This window comes from Heliangelus exortis, chromosome 2 (genome assembly GCF_036169615.1).
Source record: "Heliangelus exortis chromosome 2, bHelExo1.hap1, whole genome shotgun sequence".
Lineage (NCBI taxonomy): Eukaryota > Metazoa > Chordata > Aves > Apodiformes > Trochilidae > Heliangelus > Heliangelus exortis.
The window spans coordinates 124329007-124348445 of NC_092423.1; the positions used below are offsets into that span (position 1 = coordinate 124329007).

General features: G+C 39.4%; 1 protein-coding gene across 1 annotated transcript; it reads left to right on the forward strand.

Moving 5' to 3' along the window:
- Positions 1 to 615: 615 nt before the first annotated feature.
- On the forward strand, positions 616 to 15783 carry LOC139793340 (carbonic anhydrase 3-like). Its single transcript, XM_071737876.1, has 7 exons — positions 616 to 791; positions 1665 to 1862; positions 9876 to 9994; positions 10931 to 11023; positions 11936 to 12001; positions 12124 to 12279; positions 14639 to 15783. Exons 1-7 carry the CDS (start codon positions 746 to 748, stop codon positions 14756 to 14758), a joined length of 798 nt encoding a protein of 265 aa, XP_071593977.1. The 5' UTR covers positions 616 to 745; the 3' UTR covers positions 14759 to 15783.
- The last annotated feature ends 3656 nt before the right edge of the window (positions 15784 to 19439 follow it).

Below are 19439 nucleotides of genomic sequence, written 5' to 3' on the forward strand. Positions count from 1 at the left end.
TGTCTGTCAAAAGGGAAACACATCGCCCCTGCAGTGCTCTCAGGAGGGATGCAGCCCCTCCTAACCTGATGCAGTCTCATGCCAAACAGGCTTTCTGGAAACCACCGTAGAAAGCCCCAGCCAGTCTGCCTGCAACCTGGAAATTTAATTTCAGAAACCAACCAGCCGAAGCTTCTTGTGATATCTGTATGTCTTGTCTGTCTGCATTCATATCTTACTAGGAACTGGGAAATACTCCTACATTGTCGGTCCCCAGTTCTGGACATTTGTGCTTGTCCATATTCCCATGTACTCTATGTGGAGGCAGCCGGCACCAACCCCTTTTCCCTTACCAGGCCTTCCCAGCCCGATCCCGGAGGTGCTCCCATCGCCGCAGCCCCCCAGGACCGGCACATCTGTGGACCCACGCCGGGTCCCTTTCCGAGATCACCGTCTGCACCCCCCCGCAGCGTGATCCCCTCCGTCCCCGTCCCCTGGTGCAGGGCTGAGCCGCCGGGAGGCCGGAGGGGGCTGGGGGAGGCCGGCGGGTGCCGGGGGCTCCTGAGAGCCGGGCGGCCGCGGGCGCTGCGAGGCAGCGCGGATCCTCCCGCCCCCGGCGGTCGGGGCCCCGCCGTCCCTCCCGTCCCGCCAGCGGCGGGGAAGGGCATGGAGTTGGCGGGAGTCTATAAAAAGCCGCCGTGGGACAAGGCCACCGTTCAGCCAGAGCCATCGGGAGAGGCTGAGGCGCGGCGCCGGCAGCGACATCATGATCAACCCCAACTACTACCCCTGGGGCTACGACAGCGACAACGGTGAGTGGGGGCAATGGGCCACGGCCCGGCCCGGTTGCTCTGCTGGCAGCATCCTGGATGCAAAACCCAGGGAGAACCGGAGCCCCCGCTTCCTGAGTGTGGGTGAGAAGGGGGAACACGGGGCCCAGGCAGGGCTGCGTGGTCGCCACTCGCAGGTGTGGCAGAGGTGAAACTGGTGGAAGGAGAGGCCGTGGCAAAGGTCTAAGTTAAATAATGTCAGCCTTTATATTGGTGGTGTATCTTCAATTTTGAGATATCTTTAAAATCCAGCTTTAGGCTAGCCCTTAATGCCAGAGCAGTGCACGACTGTAGCACAGCCACCATCCCTCCTGCCTGCAGAGGGTGGAAACCCGGCCCCCCTCTTCCTGCTCTCACTTTGCTGTAGGAAGAGCAGGAAGGCCTCAGTCGGGCTTCTAAGTTCTTGATAAACCATGACAATAATGAAATCCATGTTTAAAAGTCCTTTCTTCTTCAGATAGCAGTGGCCTTTTCTCTCTCCACATGGGTACGTGGTGCCACATTTTAATCATTTGGGTATATCCCATCATATTGGACAGGGGGTATACACATCCTTTCCTTGGTGTATTGTCAGTCTCCTCATAAGTAATGTCCTGAGGCTTCTGTGAGAGTTTTGGTTCAATTGAATGACTTGCTGTACCCAGTATTCCAGCTGGAACAATCTGCTTGCTTTTTATACAGTGAAAGTCTTGACAGGGCATGACTAACAAACAGGCGATTAGTAGCCTACTCATTACTATATTCATTTGATGTTCTGTAGCTAAGCAAAGCCAAGCTTTCATTTGTTGTAACACAAGTATAATTCATGCTTAGCTTGAAAAGATTTTCATTATATTTCACTGTATTTTTTTCTAGGACCAGATCAGTGGCACAAAAATTACCCATTTGCCAAAGGACGGCACCAGTCACCTATTGAAATCAATAACGATGATGTGCATTATGATAGCTCCCTACTACCATGGTTTGCTAGTTATGATCCTGGTGCAGCTAAGACCATCCTCAATAATGGGAAAACCTGCAGGGTTGTATTTGATGATTCTTTCGACAGATCAGGTTAGTTTTGTTTTTATCTCAAGATGATACTATATACCAGTGACTATTTCTCCAATTGTTTGGAAGACAGTGTGCTCTGAATGCCAATGGCTGTTAGAAGGTCTCTGTGCAGTCCCTGCATGTGACATACAGGTTTCTGTGACAACTGGTAGGAAAGGCTTGGGACTACTTTAAAGTCCATAGATAAAATTCTAGGGAATGGGGAGAGCTGCAAAGAAGCTTGTTGCAGAGTGAATGAAGCTGTAAGGTGAATTTCTGAGCTTGCAAAAGCCATTGCAGGTGTGTTGCTTTCCAGGAGCAAGGAATCCAGGCTTTGTCTATGAGAAGCAAATTCCATTCAAGCTATTTGAGATGCCTAGCAGAACATCTTTAACTGTGTATATGGCTGAAGCTGGAATATTTGAAAACTACCCTGATAAAACTGTACTTTTTATAAACGGAGTAATGAACCAGATCTTACCACAAAGTCACAGTATTTAATCCATCAGTCCCTTTGACATTCATGAAATTTTATCTTAATGAGGATTATAGGGCTGAGGAATTCCAGTGTTTTGGTTTTAATTATATAACAGTAAGGGGCTTAATTATAAGCTTGGGTAAGTTATAACAAAGCTGGGCTGCATCAAAAGAAGTGTAGCCAGCAGGTCAAGGGAAGTGATTTTCCCCCTCTACTCTGCTCTTACAAGACCCCCACTGGAATGCTGTGTCCAGTTTTGGAGTCCCTAACAGAGGCACAACATGAGGTTGTTGGAGCAGGTCCAGAGGAGAGCCACAAAGATGACCAGAAGTCTGGAGCACCTTTCTTATTTAGACAGGCTGAGAGAGCTGGGATTGTTCAGCCTGGAGAAGAGAGGGATCTGGGGACACCCTATAGCAGCCTTCCAGTACCTGAAGGGGGCCTACAGGAAAGCTGGGCAGGTACTTTTTATAAGGGCAGGTAGAGAAAGGACAAAAGTTTAAGCTGAATGAGGGTAGATTTAGATTAGATACTAGGAAAAACTTCTTTACTGTGAGGGTGGTGAGACATTGGAACAGGTTGCCCAGGGAAGTTGTGGCTGCCCCCTTCCTGGAAATATTCAAGCCCAGGTTGGATGGGGCTTTGAGCAACCTGGTCTAGTGGGAGGTGTCCCTGCCCATGCAATGGGGTTGGATCTATAGGGGTTGGATCTATATTATCTTTAAGGTCCCTTCTGACCCAAACCAAAATGGCAACATACAATGTGCTGCATTTATAATACATAGCTTTTAAGAGTTAATGGGTTATATATTTTGAAGAGATATATCTGTTCAGTTTAGCAGGTGCTGGAAGTATTTAGTTTGTGTTGGCACAACTGCTCACATTTCATGTTAATGCTGTTGGCCATATTTCATTGGAAAAATGATAGAAAGAACTATGAAATTGCATTAGTACTGCAGTAAAAAGGAAAAATCAAATGCATACCTCACTATTTATTCTTGTATCAAGGTCAGCAGAATTGTGTTGTTATTTATGGGACATTAAGAGGAGGAAGAGGAAACATCAATTTCAGTAAAATATTGAAAATTCTGTCTTCTACAGGGTAAAGACTTCATTCTTAACTGCATTAGAAGTTCCAATTTCTATTACAGTATAACTAGGAAGAATTTTACTAATAGGTTGATTGATCTTAAATATCTGTGGCATGGATTTCATTTAATGGATTTTTAATGAATCTCGTGGGTTTCATGAAAACCAAGGACCAAGTTGTATGTGAACTATACTAGTTAAGACATTATCAAAACTCACAAATGACTGTTCAGTCAAGACTTTGATTAATTTTCTAGCAAAATGGGAATCTTTAATGTTATTTGAATAAAAGATGTTACTAATGTCAGATAACACAATATATCAGTAAAGAGGTGTGGCATATGAGAAGACCTCCATGGTCATTACTTAGCATTTTTTACCATCTCTTGTATTTGTTGGAATAGCATCAAATATATCAATGGTTGCATCTTCTGCATAAACATCAAAGTAATGGTTTTTTATCATTAATCAGATTTTGCACACAAGGGAGTATCAAGGCACAGCAATCTGCATTGCATGGGTGCAACACAGTGGCCACAAAGAGCAGAAAGTTTTGGAATGTTCTGAATTGTTTTTCAGATTAACTGCTCAGTAACTGCTGTATTCTGAGCTCAGAACTAAAAAGTGACTCACTGGAAAAAAAGTAGGTGTACTTCACAACTCTTTGAAGGCAAGAGACATCCAGTGTTTATTATTATGTCTCTTGTGTTATGCCATTGCCTGCAGAGTCTGTGGGTGGTGTTCCTTCTCTAATACAACCCTAATTGCAGAATGAATTCCACTGTGCACAATCCTACTGACATAAGCATGTTTCAAGTTTTTTAGGATATGTACAGTGATTTACTTTTTTTTACAAAAGAACCATTAGCTGAATCATGCTTAAATAAATAGTAGCAATCATAGGAATCTGTCTGCCTGTCTGTCTATCGCAATTATTTCTGAGTGAACAAGAAAATGTTAATTTATTTTTATTTACTTTATTTATTTATATTTATGATTCTGACTTTTTCAGTTTCCACTTTTCAGAGTGGTCATACCCATATCTGTAGCTCTATCTAGATTTTCATTAGTGGTAGATGAAATAGATTGATTGCCAGATAAAAGTGATAAAGTGTAAAAGTGATAAATTACTTTGGTTGTCTTCAAGTTTTACTTCCATTGTGTCCTCACTGATACAATATTCATCATTGATGAATATTCATCATTTGGACAGCTTCTTAAACTCAAAACAGATAGGGAGAAACTCCCAGGGAAAGTGCCATCCAATAGAATTCAGGTATTATGTTGAAAAAAGCCTTATTACTGTTAGCTCTTGCATCTCAAAATGCAGGAAACAAAATGGGAGCTGAAATCAGACTCTCCTATGATGCTATGCCAGATAAAACCCATACCAGAACTTTGATACTTTGGCAGCCTACCACTGCTATGATTTTTGGCCTGAATGGCAACTCAGATACACTTTTAAATCCAGCAGGGACTGATTTTGTTTTGAATTAGGGCTGGGATCTTATTTCTACTAGCAGAGTCCATTTCCTTTTAGAATAAAAAAAAAATTCATGCCAGAGGGGTGTCCTTAGAGCACCTAACTGATGGGACCATTGTCATGATGCTGTGTGAGATCCACAGCTTGTAACTTCCTTACAGTTAGCAACTCTGCCTTCCTTTATAATACCTTGGTTAGATCAAGGTTTTCCATCATTTAATAAACAGTAAAGATACTAAGTCTTGTACTGGAACCCAGAAACAGGTACTGGGAGAGGTAAACTGAGACTACATCGAATCAAGGTAAATTGAGACTACATCAATCTTTCATCTTCTCATTTTGCTTTGTTATCGACTTTGTTATCTTTGTTATCAATTCTGTGGAAGTTAATTGGCCAAGAAGATTCCTACTTTTACTGACTTTCTGCTTTAAATGGTTGGAGTTCCTCAGTACAGGCACATTTTCTTGCAAGGTTACCTTGATACTGTTAGCGGAATCTTTCAATTTCTTGTCAAAGGAATGGATGACTTTGGAAGTGGACAATGCCAAAAAAAAAAAAAAAAAAAATTAGGCAGCTATGGTAAGCATTGAAAGCTTGTTGCTTATCAGTCTGTTTTAGCATGTTTAGAGTTTGTGGACAGAATTTCCTTGAGTACCACTTGGTGGAAAATCTCATTCATCTTTGCAAATGAGATTATGATTATCAACCTCCGGTGAATCAACATCTATTTGTTGACCTTTTTCTAAAACAATGAAGGCAAAACCCAGTAGCTAATTAAAACTGGGGGAAGTCTGTCTATAGACACTCAAACTTTGGTTGATTCCCTCAACATCTCACTTACCATTATGCTTACTGAATTTATACTGGAACAAGCCAGTAGCCATAACAACAGCACAGCTAAATCCCAGTGCTTGTGTAGCTGTGGTACATAGCACTCAGTGGCTACACTGCACACCACAAAAGGCAGCAAAGCTAAATTCTTCCTTCAGAGTTTAACACATCTATCATTTGTAGTATCTGCATGAAGGTACTATTAGTGTTAATATGAGCACAACAGAGCTTGGGTACAGGGGATTTAGGAGTTGAGTTTCTGTTAATTTGGACTTCCATTGTTGGAGGTCAGAATGCTTGAACAATCAAGGCCCTGCTGAGGCTGTGGTTACACAGCGGGCTGTCAGTTTTCTGCCCCTGGAGATGGGAATTTCAGCCCCACTGTTGATGACAAAGAAGGAGTTTTGGGAGCTCACTGGTGAATAGGCTGTGACCAAGAAACACAGAACTGGGAAAGATGTGTTGCAGTGCAGCGGAGGGTGGGTGGCACTCTGACAGACTTCTGTCAGGCACTTAGCTTTCTCAGACTGTCCCTGCAAGAGTACTAAGTTCTTCTGCCTATAGAGTGTGTGCTTAAAGAATATTTCAGTGAAAACTGAAATTTGAGATCCAAACACTTTTAGGAAACATGTTTTATCCCTGCAGTCAGGCAGACTGCTTTTGCAGAGATTATCTTTTGAGTGGAGCCTTTTTTTAACATCTAAAGTGTGACACTGACATTAAAAAGCTGTGGTTTTTATATTGCACTGTTGGATTCTGTTATAAAGCAGCATAACACAGGTAAAATGTCGTTTTCAGTTATCATGCAGTAATACATTTAATCTAATTTCACTGTATTTCACCAGTTCATGCTATGGATTTTGCTAGATGTGAGGATCATAAATCTTGTAAGAACAGTCCTTTCTTGTTTTTATTCACACAACTCACCTCATGAGTCTGTTTGGTACTCCTTCTGCTTTCCCAACTGACTTTCACAGTGTTTTATTCACTGCAAATGGAAGGCATTTGTGTAGGCATAACACACAATTTTAACTTAGTGAGGGTAGATCACAATGGACATCAGTGCAGATTAACAACCAGACCCCTAACTTAGCTGCTCAGCAAGTGGATGCAGTTATTTCAAAACTTCCTTGTCACGTTTCTGTTGTTAAGGACATGGCTGCTAATGAAGGTAAAGTGAGTGGAGTGGCCCCCTCCACTCAGGCTGCATCACAGCTTTATTTTGCTGTGCAATCACACAGTGAGATACAGATTATTCTCTTGCCTCAGTTGCATCCTCCAGTGCAGCACTTGCTTTCTCTGGGCAAGCATCTTCTGATTACATAGCTAGTATAAAATAACCTTTATTTTGTTAGCCAGTTCTATCTCATGCTTCTCATTTTATGACAAGTACAGTAGAAGGTGAGTGTTTTCACTGGGCTTGATGTCCACATGTGTATTGATGTAGGACTGCTCTGTGATAGGCCATTCTTCAGTGTGGATGGAGAGATACAGAATTTAAGCAAATTCTGAAGAGGGGAATGACGTTTTTATGTCTGCTATCAGCACTGGTGACAGGTGAAGTGCAAACACATATGAGTCATCATTGAGCAATGGGATGAGAGTTTTCAACAACAGAGCACCAAAAAAAGTGAATACTTTTCTCGATTGTTTTCCTGGGATGGTTTCTATATTTCTGCAGGAGGCTGTATTACTTCAATGGCAGCAAATTTAAGGTAAACATTGCTTACATTTTGGTAAGTTTGCTGTGGCCATTCTCTTCTGTAGAGCAGAAACAGGAATAGAAATGCCACATTTCCAATATTCAGAAGTAAGTGCAGCCTTTTAGCTGGCCGTGTGAAAAGGCATATGCAGTATTTCAGAGAACTAAGGGGAAAACTGGCTGCCCATATACTGGAGAGTGAGCCTGTAGGCTCCTTTTCCAAAGCTCTTGCTTTTTGTTTCCTGCAGTGACACAGGTAGAAGGTCAGAATGAGTCGTGGGTGTTTCAGAACCTTTCGGTTCTTCACCTTTTGGAAGTGTTTTGTGGTAGGAAAATGCTATAGCAACCTTAAAACTGGGAGTCTCAGACCTGTAAGGTGAACAATTCCTATGTAATAATTGTTATAATAATCCCTTGCTACATATAAATATGTATATATAGATAGAAAACTATATTTTAACACCACTGAAAAACAATTTAAAGATACCATAGTTTCTTTTATAAACTTTTACTTTATATTCTTTTTCTAACTGGGATATAGGTATGTATTTATTAGTGTTAGGATTTCCTGAAAACAAAAACCCAAGAGCATAAAGATGCCTTTAGAATTTAGGTTCCAAGCCACATGTTCAAAAAACCAAAGTTTTCTTTTTCTGACTTTGAGCTATGCAGCCATAGTTTGGGATTTTTTTTTGTTTTATGTGTTCAAGAATGTTCAAGTCATTCATGTAACTGTTTCGCTTTACCTTTTTTTCAAAAGACTGGGAAATTTAATTTACTAACATAGGGAAATTTCATTTACAATTTACAATTTTTGTTTCATTTACATTGTCATTTCATTTATTTTTATGTTTTATACTACACAATTGCAATTCTAAGAAAGAAAACACCTTTTTGTCCTTCAGGAGATGTTGGCTTATATGCATCTTAGCCTTTGCCTTTCTTTATCTGTTTAAAGTGTGCTAAGTAACAGATACTGTCTATTTATAAATGAGTGAAGCAGGAATGTTTTGGCACATGGTGATGCAGTGCTTCACCTAATGCCCGATTGAAAATGTCTGCTGATGGCCCATCAGTGGAAATAATGACACATTTTTACCTTAAACTGGATTATGTGGTCTTACAGGTCTATTTTAATGGAGATTTGATGGCCTTGTCAGCTACTGCAGTTACCCTGTCTGATTTGGCCAGGATACTGAATGTCTGTGGGAAGAAGTAAAAGGAATTTCCTGAGCAAAACAGCTTGCCCTTAATGTTCAGTAAAGAATACTCTTAAAACATTATTTCTTGAAGTGATGATAATGGATTTCATTACTTTTCAGATTTATGGATATTTTTCTCTAGCATATAAAAACTTGTTATGTTGAATGTATCATAGAAATGCTATAGCTTCCTTCTCCAAATAAAGTGAATGAGAATTGATTATTATTTAGTATTTGGTGAATGTAAAGAAGTTCTTCCTTTTTTATTGTGAGATCCTTTCAAATACTCCACCTACATTTGGTATGTAATGTAAAAATGTTAAGATTATTTAGAATACAGATTATTGTTTAGCACAGGCTGACTTTTTCCTTAGGAAAATAGGTTTTATTCTCAGTGACTGCTTTCTGGACTCATTTGCTGTTTTCTTTCTCTTCCACAGTCAGAGGGAGCAGCCATTGTAGCAGCAGCAGCAATAATTTCATAGGTTTTAAACCAAAAGTCATGGCCTGCAGTAAGAAACAAAGTCTGTAGCTTCTTGTGGGAACCTTTTTATCATCTAGTTCTTCAGTAGTTTATCTTAACCATGGCTATTTCAGGGGGAGACTAAAACACTTACACGTAGGTGTCTTCTGTGGGCTTTTAAATACAGGGGATTATGTCTCTAAAGTCCCGTTCTATGGGAGTCAACAGAGATGAGTCACACTTAATCAACAGCATCCAAGAAGCAATTCCAGTCACCATCTGTTGAATGTCTACCTTAAGGCAAGCAGAACTACTCCAGAGGCTTGACTGTTCTAGTTAGGATCTTACTTCAGTTACCCAGATGTAGGCATCTCATGCCATTTTTGATAACCTAATGTATTTTACCTTGCCTCCAGATACTGCTTTAGAAAAATAAAGTTCTTCAGATCTTTTATCCTATCTTCCAGTCCTGTCCAGATGTCTGGTATTAAATACTAGATGCACATTTATGCAGCTGAATTAAAACAATGATCTCTGTTGACTGTAATGGAAGGCTAGACACAAATAATTTTCATCTACCTGTAGGTTCTTAGAGGTGAAGATGGTTGCCTGAAGTGCTGCTAAAATCAGTGCAGATTTCTAAGAGATACTCAGTACTCTCTGAACACTGAACATCTGTACAGTAAATACATAAATAGATATGTAACTATTATAAAATGTATATATTTCTTTTTAAAAATTGGAAGATACCCGAGTCTAATGCTGATGCAGATTATCAATTGCAGTGCTGAGAGGAGGGCCACTTCCAGAAGTCTACAGGCTGCGTCAGCTTCACTTTCATTGGGGTTCCTCTGACGACTGTGGCTCTGAGCATGTTGTGAATGGAGTGAGATATGCAGGAGAGGTAAGGCTCACCACTTTTTACTTTAAGTTAGGGTGTAAAGTTACATTTGTCATTACAGTTTCAGGTGGGACAAAATTTGTCATTTGTCTGCTTTTCGATGAGTTTTGAAGGATATTTTCAGAAACAGTGTAACTAGCAGGGCCCAACCTTGGTGAGGCCACACCTTAAGCACTGTGTGTAGTTTTGGGTGCCATAGGGGTGCTGGAGAGGGTGCAGAGAAGGGCAACTAAGTTTATTGGGGTTCTGGACAACAGGCCTTATGAGGAGAGGTTGAAGAAGCTGGGGCTGTTCAGCCTGGAGAAAAGGAGGTTGAAGGGACACCTTACTTCTCTCTACAACCACCTGAAAGGAGGTTGTAGTGAGGTGGGTGCTGGCCTCATCTCTCCAGTGACTATCAATAGGATGAGAGAAAATGGGTTCAACAGAATTGTAGCAGAAGTATAAAACAGAAAGGAAGAAGAATATATTACCTTGGTTTCCTACCACTGTAGGTTTGTAAGGGAGGATGAGAACTCTAGAATAGAAATATGCAGAGTTTACATTCACATTCAAATGGTTTCTTTACTAAAATTGCTGTAACTTGAAAGCCAAATGCAAACTTATCATTTACTGGTAGGTAACTTCTGAACTGTATGTTCTACCTGCTTACTTAAGCATCTTGTCTGTCTTCTTCAGCTTTAGGATGAGATTTCTGTTCTTTTTTTGCAATTTTTGTATTATAGTTTATTTTAAAGCAAATAGTAATCTAAATGGTAGTATATGACCAATATAACCTGTGTACGAATTGATGAATTGCTCTCCCTTTTCCTCTTTGCCTAATTCTCATTCTTTGTTGCCCCAAACTTTCTCATGTATATGAAGAAGTCTAAATTCAGCCGTGATGGATTGCTGTTCAATAATGGATTACTTTTTATATATGTCTGTCTTTTTTTCCAGCTACATTTGTTACACTGGAATCCCAAATACAGTAATTACCTTGATGCTGTGAGAAGAACTGATGGAATAGCTGCTTTGGCCATATTTTTGCAAGTAAGTAGAAGCAACCCTTTCTTGTACTATTACTATAGAATTTTCTATTCTTACACACTTAAAAAGCAAAACTTTGAATATATTTTCTAGAGATGATAGGACATTGAAGGACTTGACTTTGAGTAATGCATGCTTTTCAAGTTATAGACTATGAGTCATGTTATTTTAAATGTTACCCAACTACAAACAGTTGTCCTAGCAGCTATTATGTCACTATGTGGTTGGTGGAAGCTGTAAATGCAGATATATTTGCCCCTGTTTTGGAAACACAATGTCAGTCAGTAGTGGCCCTCTGACCAATAGCAGGCAGCTGTCTTTGGTGCCAATCATGGACTGATTTCAAGGACAGATACTGTTCCAAGGATTTTCATGCATTTTCTCACAGGCAAAACTAATTCACAGACAATAAACATAATTCATCCTTTTTTAAAAATCCTTCTGGACACATTGCAGTCTTAGCCTGAAATATTTGCCTTTGCTCTCTCCTGTTTATTTAATAATCACTAGAAATAGAAAGATGCATGTCTGTTGAGATCAGCAATTGCAAACAGTAGATCTGATCATGACATCTGAATTTTGAGCTAGAATAAAACTTCTTCCAAATTCTGCACTTGAGTCTGAAGAGTTGCTTGTCTTTGTTAGGCTAAAATTCAGTGTAAACAGAAATAGGTGTATTGTGAAATCACCCATGAAGTTGAGTTTCTGTATTGATGTAATTTCCTCATCTGGATCATAATATCTGCTGGGGTACAGACAGAAGATACATCCTACTAAGCTGGTAGGGTTGATAGGTTGGCTTAATGCATTGTGCTTTTATAGTTGATAATCTGTTTAGATGCACATATGAAAAAATAAGAGGGAGAAGAATGATTGAGTGGGACTCTTTGTTAGCTCATACTTTCTTCTTTACAGGTAGGGCAGACTCCCAAACCAGAGATGAAGAGAATTCTTGATGAAATAAATGCTATCAAAACAAAGGTAATGGTGTTGGGCTTTTCATTATAGGAATATCCTGCAAAGAATCAAGAAAAAAAAACAAACCCAAGAGACATGGCTTTCTAGTTTTCAAATTTGTTGTTTTCTGTATTGTTCTTTTAAAGGGGAAAGTAGCTCCTTTTCCAAACTTTGATCCTTCAATTCTTTTCCCTAAATCTCATGACTACTGGACATATCATGGATCATTCACTACTCCACCTTGTGAAGAGTGCATCACCTGGATCATTCTTAGAGAGCCTATTATAGTCAACTCAGAACAGGTAAAATTTAAATATATAATATTTTACCTGCTTCTTTTTAGTGACATGCCATAACCTAATCTTTTTTCTTTTGACAAGGAAATTGCTTATTCAATTATCTAAGAAATTACATGATTAAAAGGATAGGAAAGAGCTGAATACCTTAGAAATTACCTTGGAACGCCATAGGGAATCTGTAAAAATTCTCTGAAAACTGCAGTCTACAACTTAATACATGCACTCAACCTAGCAGACATGGCTCTTTAACATAGCTCCCCTAACACAGTGTAGATGGTAAGAGTTTATAGCAGTTTGGAACAGTCAGGAAGCAGTGGTTATTACAGCTTTTGTTCCTGTGGGCAAGGGACCTCTTGTGGCATCAGCTAAAGAACACAGTAGTTCTCTTTTTATTTCCCAGTCTCTGTGTTCCCACATTAACTCTTCCTAGTATGAGACAAAGCTGGATGTAGCTCATACCTTTTATTTTACACAGAGCTCAAAACACTGCTTTACACCAAGAGCCAATGTAGGAAAGATCAAACAAGATTACCTTGTATTGTCCTGTGACCATTTACATGAGAACAGTGACACATTTAGCTAAAACTTAGGTTTGCACTAACAACATCAGGATTTTTCACCCATTTGTACTGTCTCAAGCTTCCTCACATAAAGATGTGATGGGAACCTTAGCTTTATCTGGTAAGAGATGAAACACAGTAATGTATTCATATAACTTACAGCTTAATTGTCACAGCTTGTTGAATCATCTGTCTCCTGTTTCTTTGCCCATATGAAAATTAAAATATTTTGAAGCTAGTACTTGTCTGAAAAATAAAATATGAACGGGCTGGTTTCCACAAAAATAATCTGCTTAGAGGTTTATATTATGAAGTTCAGCTGTAGATTTTGTTGGGAAAAGTGTAGTCATTACTGAGTATTGCACATTGCAGATGCGTTTTTGAAGGAATAAATAATGACATCATTTATCCAGCTTCAGGAAAGGACTTTGATCACAACTGTATTTGGGTGGTGATCTTTTTTTCAGCTTACCTGAAGTTAGTGAGATTTGGGAATCAGACAGACTGTTCTTTACCTTGCCCAACTCGAAAGAATGGAGCATTTTAGATAAAAAGGAAATTACTACATATAGCTGGGACATCAACTCTTACCCAGAGATAAGTGCTTTACAGGCAGAATTGGCAGCATATGTGAGGTGCTGCATACAAATACAATAGAAAGACTTTTCTCACTCCAGAGTGCCTGCAGTCTAATAATAAAAGAGGATTGTGTTGCCAATTATTTCTAATCCTAGAAAGTGTACTACCGTGGCAGCCTCATTAATAGTAATTATTTTAAGTGCATGTGCATTTACAGTGGATCACTTGGATGCCTTTGTAGTCAGATGGTAATAGTATAATAACCACAAGGGTAAGTGCAGTCACTGTGAATCAGTTGTCCACAGGAAAAATCAATTCACCAGAAATCCCTGTGAGATGTCAAGTGCACGGCCTCACTGCTTGGATTACTTTTAATGAAAAGATAGGAATTTGCTATGTAATAACTCTACCCAACTGCAGACTAATTTTTCCACAATTATGTAGCTACTGTCATTCTCATTTTCTGAGGACTTCCTACAGGATCTGTGGCAGTATGAATCATAGAATTAGCTGGGTTGGAAGGGACCTCAGAGATCATCAAGTCCAACCCTTGATCCACTACCGCTGCAGTTCCCAGACCATGGCACTGAGTGCCACATCCAGTCTCTTTTTAAATATCTCCAGGGACGGAGAATCCACCACTTCCCGGGGCAGCCCATTCCAGTGTTTGATCACCCTCTCAGTAAAGAAATTCTTTCTAATGTCCAACCTAAATCTCCTCTGGCACAACTTGAGACCGTGCCCTCTTGTCTTGCTGAGAGTTGCCTGGGAAAAGAGACCAACCCCCACCTGGCTACACCCTCCTTTCAGGGAGTTGTAGAGAGTGATGAGGTCTCCTCTGAACCTCCTCTTCCCCAAGCTGAACAGCCCCAGCTCCCTCAGCCTCTCCTCATAGGATCCGTGCTCGAGTCCCTTCACCAGCCTAGTTGCCCTCCTTTGGACCTGCTCCAGGACCTTGATATCCTTCCTAAACTGAGGGGCCATCACATAAATGTCAGTACTTTTCACAACCCCATTCAGATAGAACCCGTTTTTTCTGTCTTCATTATTTCTAAAATTATTACTGATAGGAAAAGAACAGGACAGGACAAGAACAGGACTTGTGATAAGGTGAAGGACGCCTTCACAGTTTTGAAGAAGGCTTTCTCTAAGACAGCCTCCTTGGTTTGGTTGTTGGGCTGTGGATTTGATCCCAGGACACTTTGATTTTTGCTCTCCTGCAGATGGCGAAGCTTCGCAGCCTGTCCAAGAATGCCGAGAACGAACCCCATCTTCCCCTGGTTGATAACTGGCGCCCAACTCAGCCTCGTTATTTCAGGATGGTGAGCTCATCATTCCTCTAGGACCTGGGTCAGGTTGGGTCTTCATGAGTGAGGTGACCTCTAGAATTAAGGGATGGTTTTGCTTTTGTTTAGACAGAATGCCAAGTGTAGGTCCAGAGGTTGCAACTTTGAATTCAGAAACGTGAATTTCCCTTTCAGAAGATAACTTAGGCAGATCCTACTAGTAAAATAGAAGCAGATAATCTGTTTTTTTCTTCCTAACTGCCTTAACATTAGCTTTTGTTAATAATACAAAGAAAAAAAAAGGAGTTTCTACTGTTTGTTGCTACTGACATTTTCTGACATTCTATTCGTTACTGACATTTTCATCCAAAACCATTTTCTTTTGCCCATGTGCCTCTCAGTGCTTGTCTTAGTCCATGCTAAAGAGCTTGCAGTTAAGAGAAGTAATTGTTTTCAGCATAAAACCATATTTTTCAGTGGTTGTTTTCAGCATTATTCATATCTTGCTTTGAGTTGCACCAGTTAATGCACAAGGCATTCTTGGAAATAAATGAGAGTACTCTTGGTATTTGGTACTCACATAAAATATGAACGGTTAGAAAATTGTTTTATTGCCATTGATAAATAAATAGTCTTTTAACTTCTTTAAACAGTGGAGATATGACACAAAAGGTCTATTCTGAAAATTAAATTCGCTCATTTATGCATATTTAAAACTATGGAATGGGGGAAGAGCTCTCTCTGTTTGTGTCACACCTGGTTGTCCATAATAAAAGATTAATTTGCTTTTTAATGTTATAGCAAGCAAGGTCTCATGGATTTTGAGAAACTGGTCTTCATATCTTGAATATGCATTTTCTCTGTATAAGCAAATGGCTTTTTTGTGTGAAAAGGGTGCTAAAACTGCAGAAGTTCTTAATCTTTTGTCTCTACTGATCAAAGTGCAGTTGATGAGGGTGTTCTTAACCATTGTTTTGGCATAAAGAACAAAGAAATAAGATTGTAAGCCTGTAACAGTGTAACAGTATAACAGTATTTATGTATTTTAAAATACAGCAATAATAAATATATTTGCATAAGAATTTTTGTTCTGTATGGTTTTTTTCAATTTTAGAAACATGTAAAAATAACAGAATTTTAAAGAAAGACCTGTCAGTGTCCTGTGTAATACTTCTTCATGGAAATGGATGATGGGTGGTATCTTTTTCAGATGTTTGTTTGAACTACAAGAGTACTGATAATATTTCACAAAACTGCAAGCAAGGAAATATCATCCTAAATATTTTCATTGAGACATTCACATCTGTTCTTTTAGTGAGATCACCTATGCTGGTAACAGCTTTCTTGTAACATCATATGAATCCATGCTTTCCCAAGTTGATTGCACAGTGGAAAAATTCAGTCTGTCTCTGAAACCATTAATCTGAAGTGTAATTTGCATTGAGCTCTGGAAATACAAACCAGCTGCTGCTCTGGCAGTGAGTGGGCTCTTAGCTGCCCTGTTCCAGGGAAGGAAGATACTGCTGAGCTTGGTGATGAGACAGGGTGTATGCTCCCTGTCTCCAGCTTCCCCACTCTGAAAGATTTTTGACTGTGCCCTCACTTTGCTTTCTTCCTTCAAATCAGCTGGGAAATTTAATTTAGGAATTGTTAGTATTTCCCAACTAATTTCTCAAATGTATTGGGTTGTGCTGTTTGTGTTTGCACTTTTCATTTGTAAAATGATTCATTTGTGAAATGATTCAGATGAGTTAACACCTCTTTATGTTACATGCACATATTGCTGACTTTGACTCAGATTATTTCCACTTATTCAGATGGATGACTTTCACCAGTAAAGTCTATGTGTGTTGAAAACATATGTATATTTTAAATACTTGATTAAATGTATTTTTTTCCAGCTGAGTCATTCCAGGACCATTTGTATTTGACTGCCAACTCCCAACAGAGTGTTAGCAGCAGGGATAAGAATATTCTGATGCAGTGTGCTTATACGTCAGAAGATTTAATCCTTTAAGATTTCTTTATCTCAAAAACTTCTATGTAAACATCCAAAACCAACATCAGGAAGTATCCTGCATGTGGTAACTGATGTTATTCTGAACAGGAATGCAATTCCATCATTGACTACGTAGGACAGAGTTCTGATAGAATTACCCAGTGCTTCCTGTCTTCTGCTGAAAATGGTTGTTTTCTGATGCATGAAAATATGAGAAAACAATACTCAAGACATCTTTCTGCTTCCTACTTTTCTTCTCTAGTCAATTCTGCAGTATGTATCTGTTTGAGTATATGTTGTTGCATTGGAAAAAGTAATTTTGAAGCAAAAATTACTTTCTAAAATAGTAACTTGCTGTGAATTAGAATATGTTATTTTACAATGTGCTTTATTCAACTAAGTTGCATATCTTAGAGCAGGCTTATGTCTTTCTTGCAATTTATGATATTGCAAAAATCTCAGTTTTTTTCTAGCAGTATGGTGGTTTCCCAGTCAGACTTTTACAAAGGAGCTGTCTGGGTTTTGAAAATAAAGCTGAGGTCAGCCTCATCCTCTAGAGCTATATTTATTAACTTTTTAACCTAAAGTTGCAGTAGCTGCTCTAAAGAAAGCAGCATTCAACTTTTTCACGGAGTTGGTTTCATATTTGTATTTATAATTAGCAAAATGTAGACTAAATTAGGCTCTGGACTGTGTTGAATCAGTTTCAGATAGGAGAAAGTGTGTGAACATGGGTTTTGGCAGCTGTTTTACAGACCTTCCTTTGAATGTTTAAGGAACTGTGTGAACTAATGATCACAACTTGAGAAAATGATGGTTCAGTGGGCATTGGGAAAAAAATAGAAAGTGTAGGACTAGGAGGGAAAGTAAAAGCCAAAGAATGGGGGGGCAGTGTTAATGGAGCTATAGGCTGAAAGTATGAGATCAGGAAGAGTTTTGAAGGGAAGAAATGTTGGGTGCTGTGAGTCAGCATTTAGAATTTGCTCACATCTGATGCAATTTTATTTTCTCTCTGTGTTCATGGTTATTTTACAGAGGTAAGTAAATATCCAAATTTAGCTTAGAGCTTTCTGTAAGTACAAGAAAAATTAATCACTGGTACGAATGAATTCAGATCACTGCAGGTCACTGCAATAACAACATCCCACATAACTCACCTCTCCCTGCACATTGCCACTGTGTGCTGTAGTTCCATGCACAGTAAGAGCAGGGAGCCCTGGGTGCAGAAGTACATGGTAAAAAAGAAAGACAAATTTTCATCTGGGGTGGAAAACTATGAGTTACTCCTATATTTGACTTTACATACCATGTATGCCTGACCAGACATGGTGGTACTGGTGGTACAGTCCCTCTGAAACAGAAATGCAGGCATGAGACAGCTCATTGACAGACTCTTCTCCAAGTTACTTTTCTACCACTGCAGATGTCAAAATAATTTCCTGAACTCAAAATATTTTAAAGGGGTCCTGTACCTCTGTCCACGTTGCTTGAACGTGAATAAGAAGGTGCATGTGGAATGAAATTGCACCTGCCACAGCACCAGAGATATGATTGTGCTCATCAACAGTGAAAATTAATGACCACCAATTTTAGTTAAGGTCTGCCTGTCTAAACTTGGTCAGACTAGAAGACATCCAAAGGAAACGTGGAAAATCCATTTGCTGCTGTTGCTTTTTGGGACCCTCTAGCCCCAACATTATGATGCTCAGAGAAGCTGTCCTTAGGTTACCTGTATGCAGCTGAGGAGAAAAGCCTCAACTAACAGGCTCAATTTATGAATCTTTCTGAGGCAGGCAAAAGAAAAAAAAAAAAACCTAGTTATTATTGGTAGCTGGTATTAGTCCTCTTGCCCAAGCAAAGAAAGATGTTAAAACACCATTTTTCCTACAATGACCTTGAAGTTCATAGTCAAAGATCTGGCAAAAGACCAAGACATTTGTTTGGCCTGAAGACATGTCTGCATGAAGATTATCTGTCTGAATGGATATGTACAGATAATACTGGATTTGAGTATATGAAGGATGTGTAAGGAAAGAGGGAAAAAGGCTAGAGAGTTCAGTGAAGCCCTTAAAAAAGCTGGAGGTAAAAAGCATATTCCAAGTAACAAGTTGTAGGAAATCTCTTAGTGAAGGCTAATAAACACAAGTTAAATCCTTTGCTTTTTTAAAATATTTTTTTAATTATTTTTTTCATTGTATAGTCCCTTTTTTATTTATCTGCTGTGCCCTAAAGTTTAAGGAGATACTGAGTCAGGTTCCTATCCCTGGCTGAAGATTTGAACTCAAGCTCAAGTGAATTACTTCAATAGAACTGTAGTAGTCTTGGAGCTTCTGACATTTAATATTGTCAGGTCTTCTGTGTATGTAGTGATCATACCGTGGAGGTCCTGTAAAGTATTGAACTATTTCATTTTACAGGTGAATATGGATCACTGGTGCTGTGTTTGTTGTGTTCTTACAGCACCAGATTTTCTCTGCCAGCACAGGTGTTTTACTCACCAGGGTACAGCTGCTGCTTGACAACATAGTTCTGAGCATCTGAATTATCACTGGTCCAGTTAAACTCAGAATAGTCTCATCAATGACAACAAGTATTCATGGGACAGCATCCAAACTAACAGCATCTTATAGATGCTTATTAGGTCTATAGTATTAAGAGGCCTATTCCAGAGCTTTTGGGCTTTAAGGTACCTCTCACCATGCTCCACCAGGAGCAAAAAGCAAGGAAAAATGCCCAGTC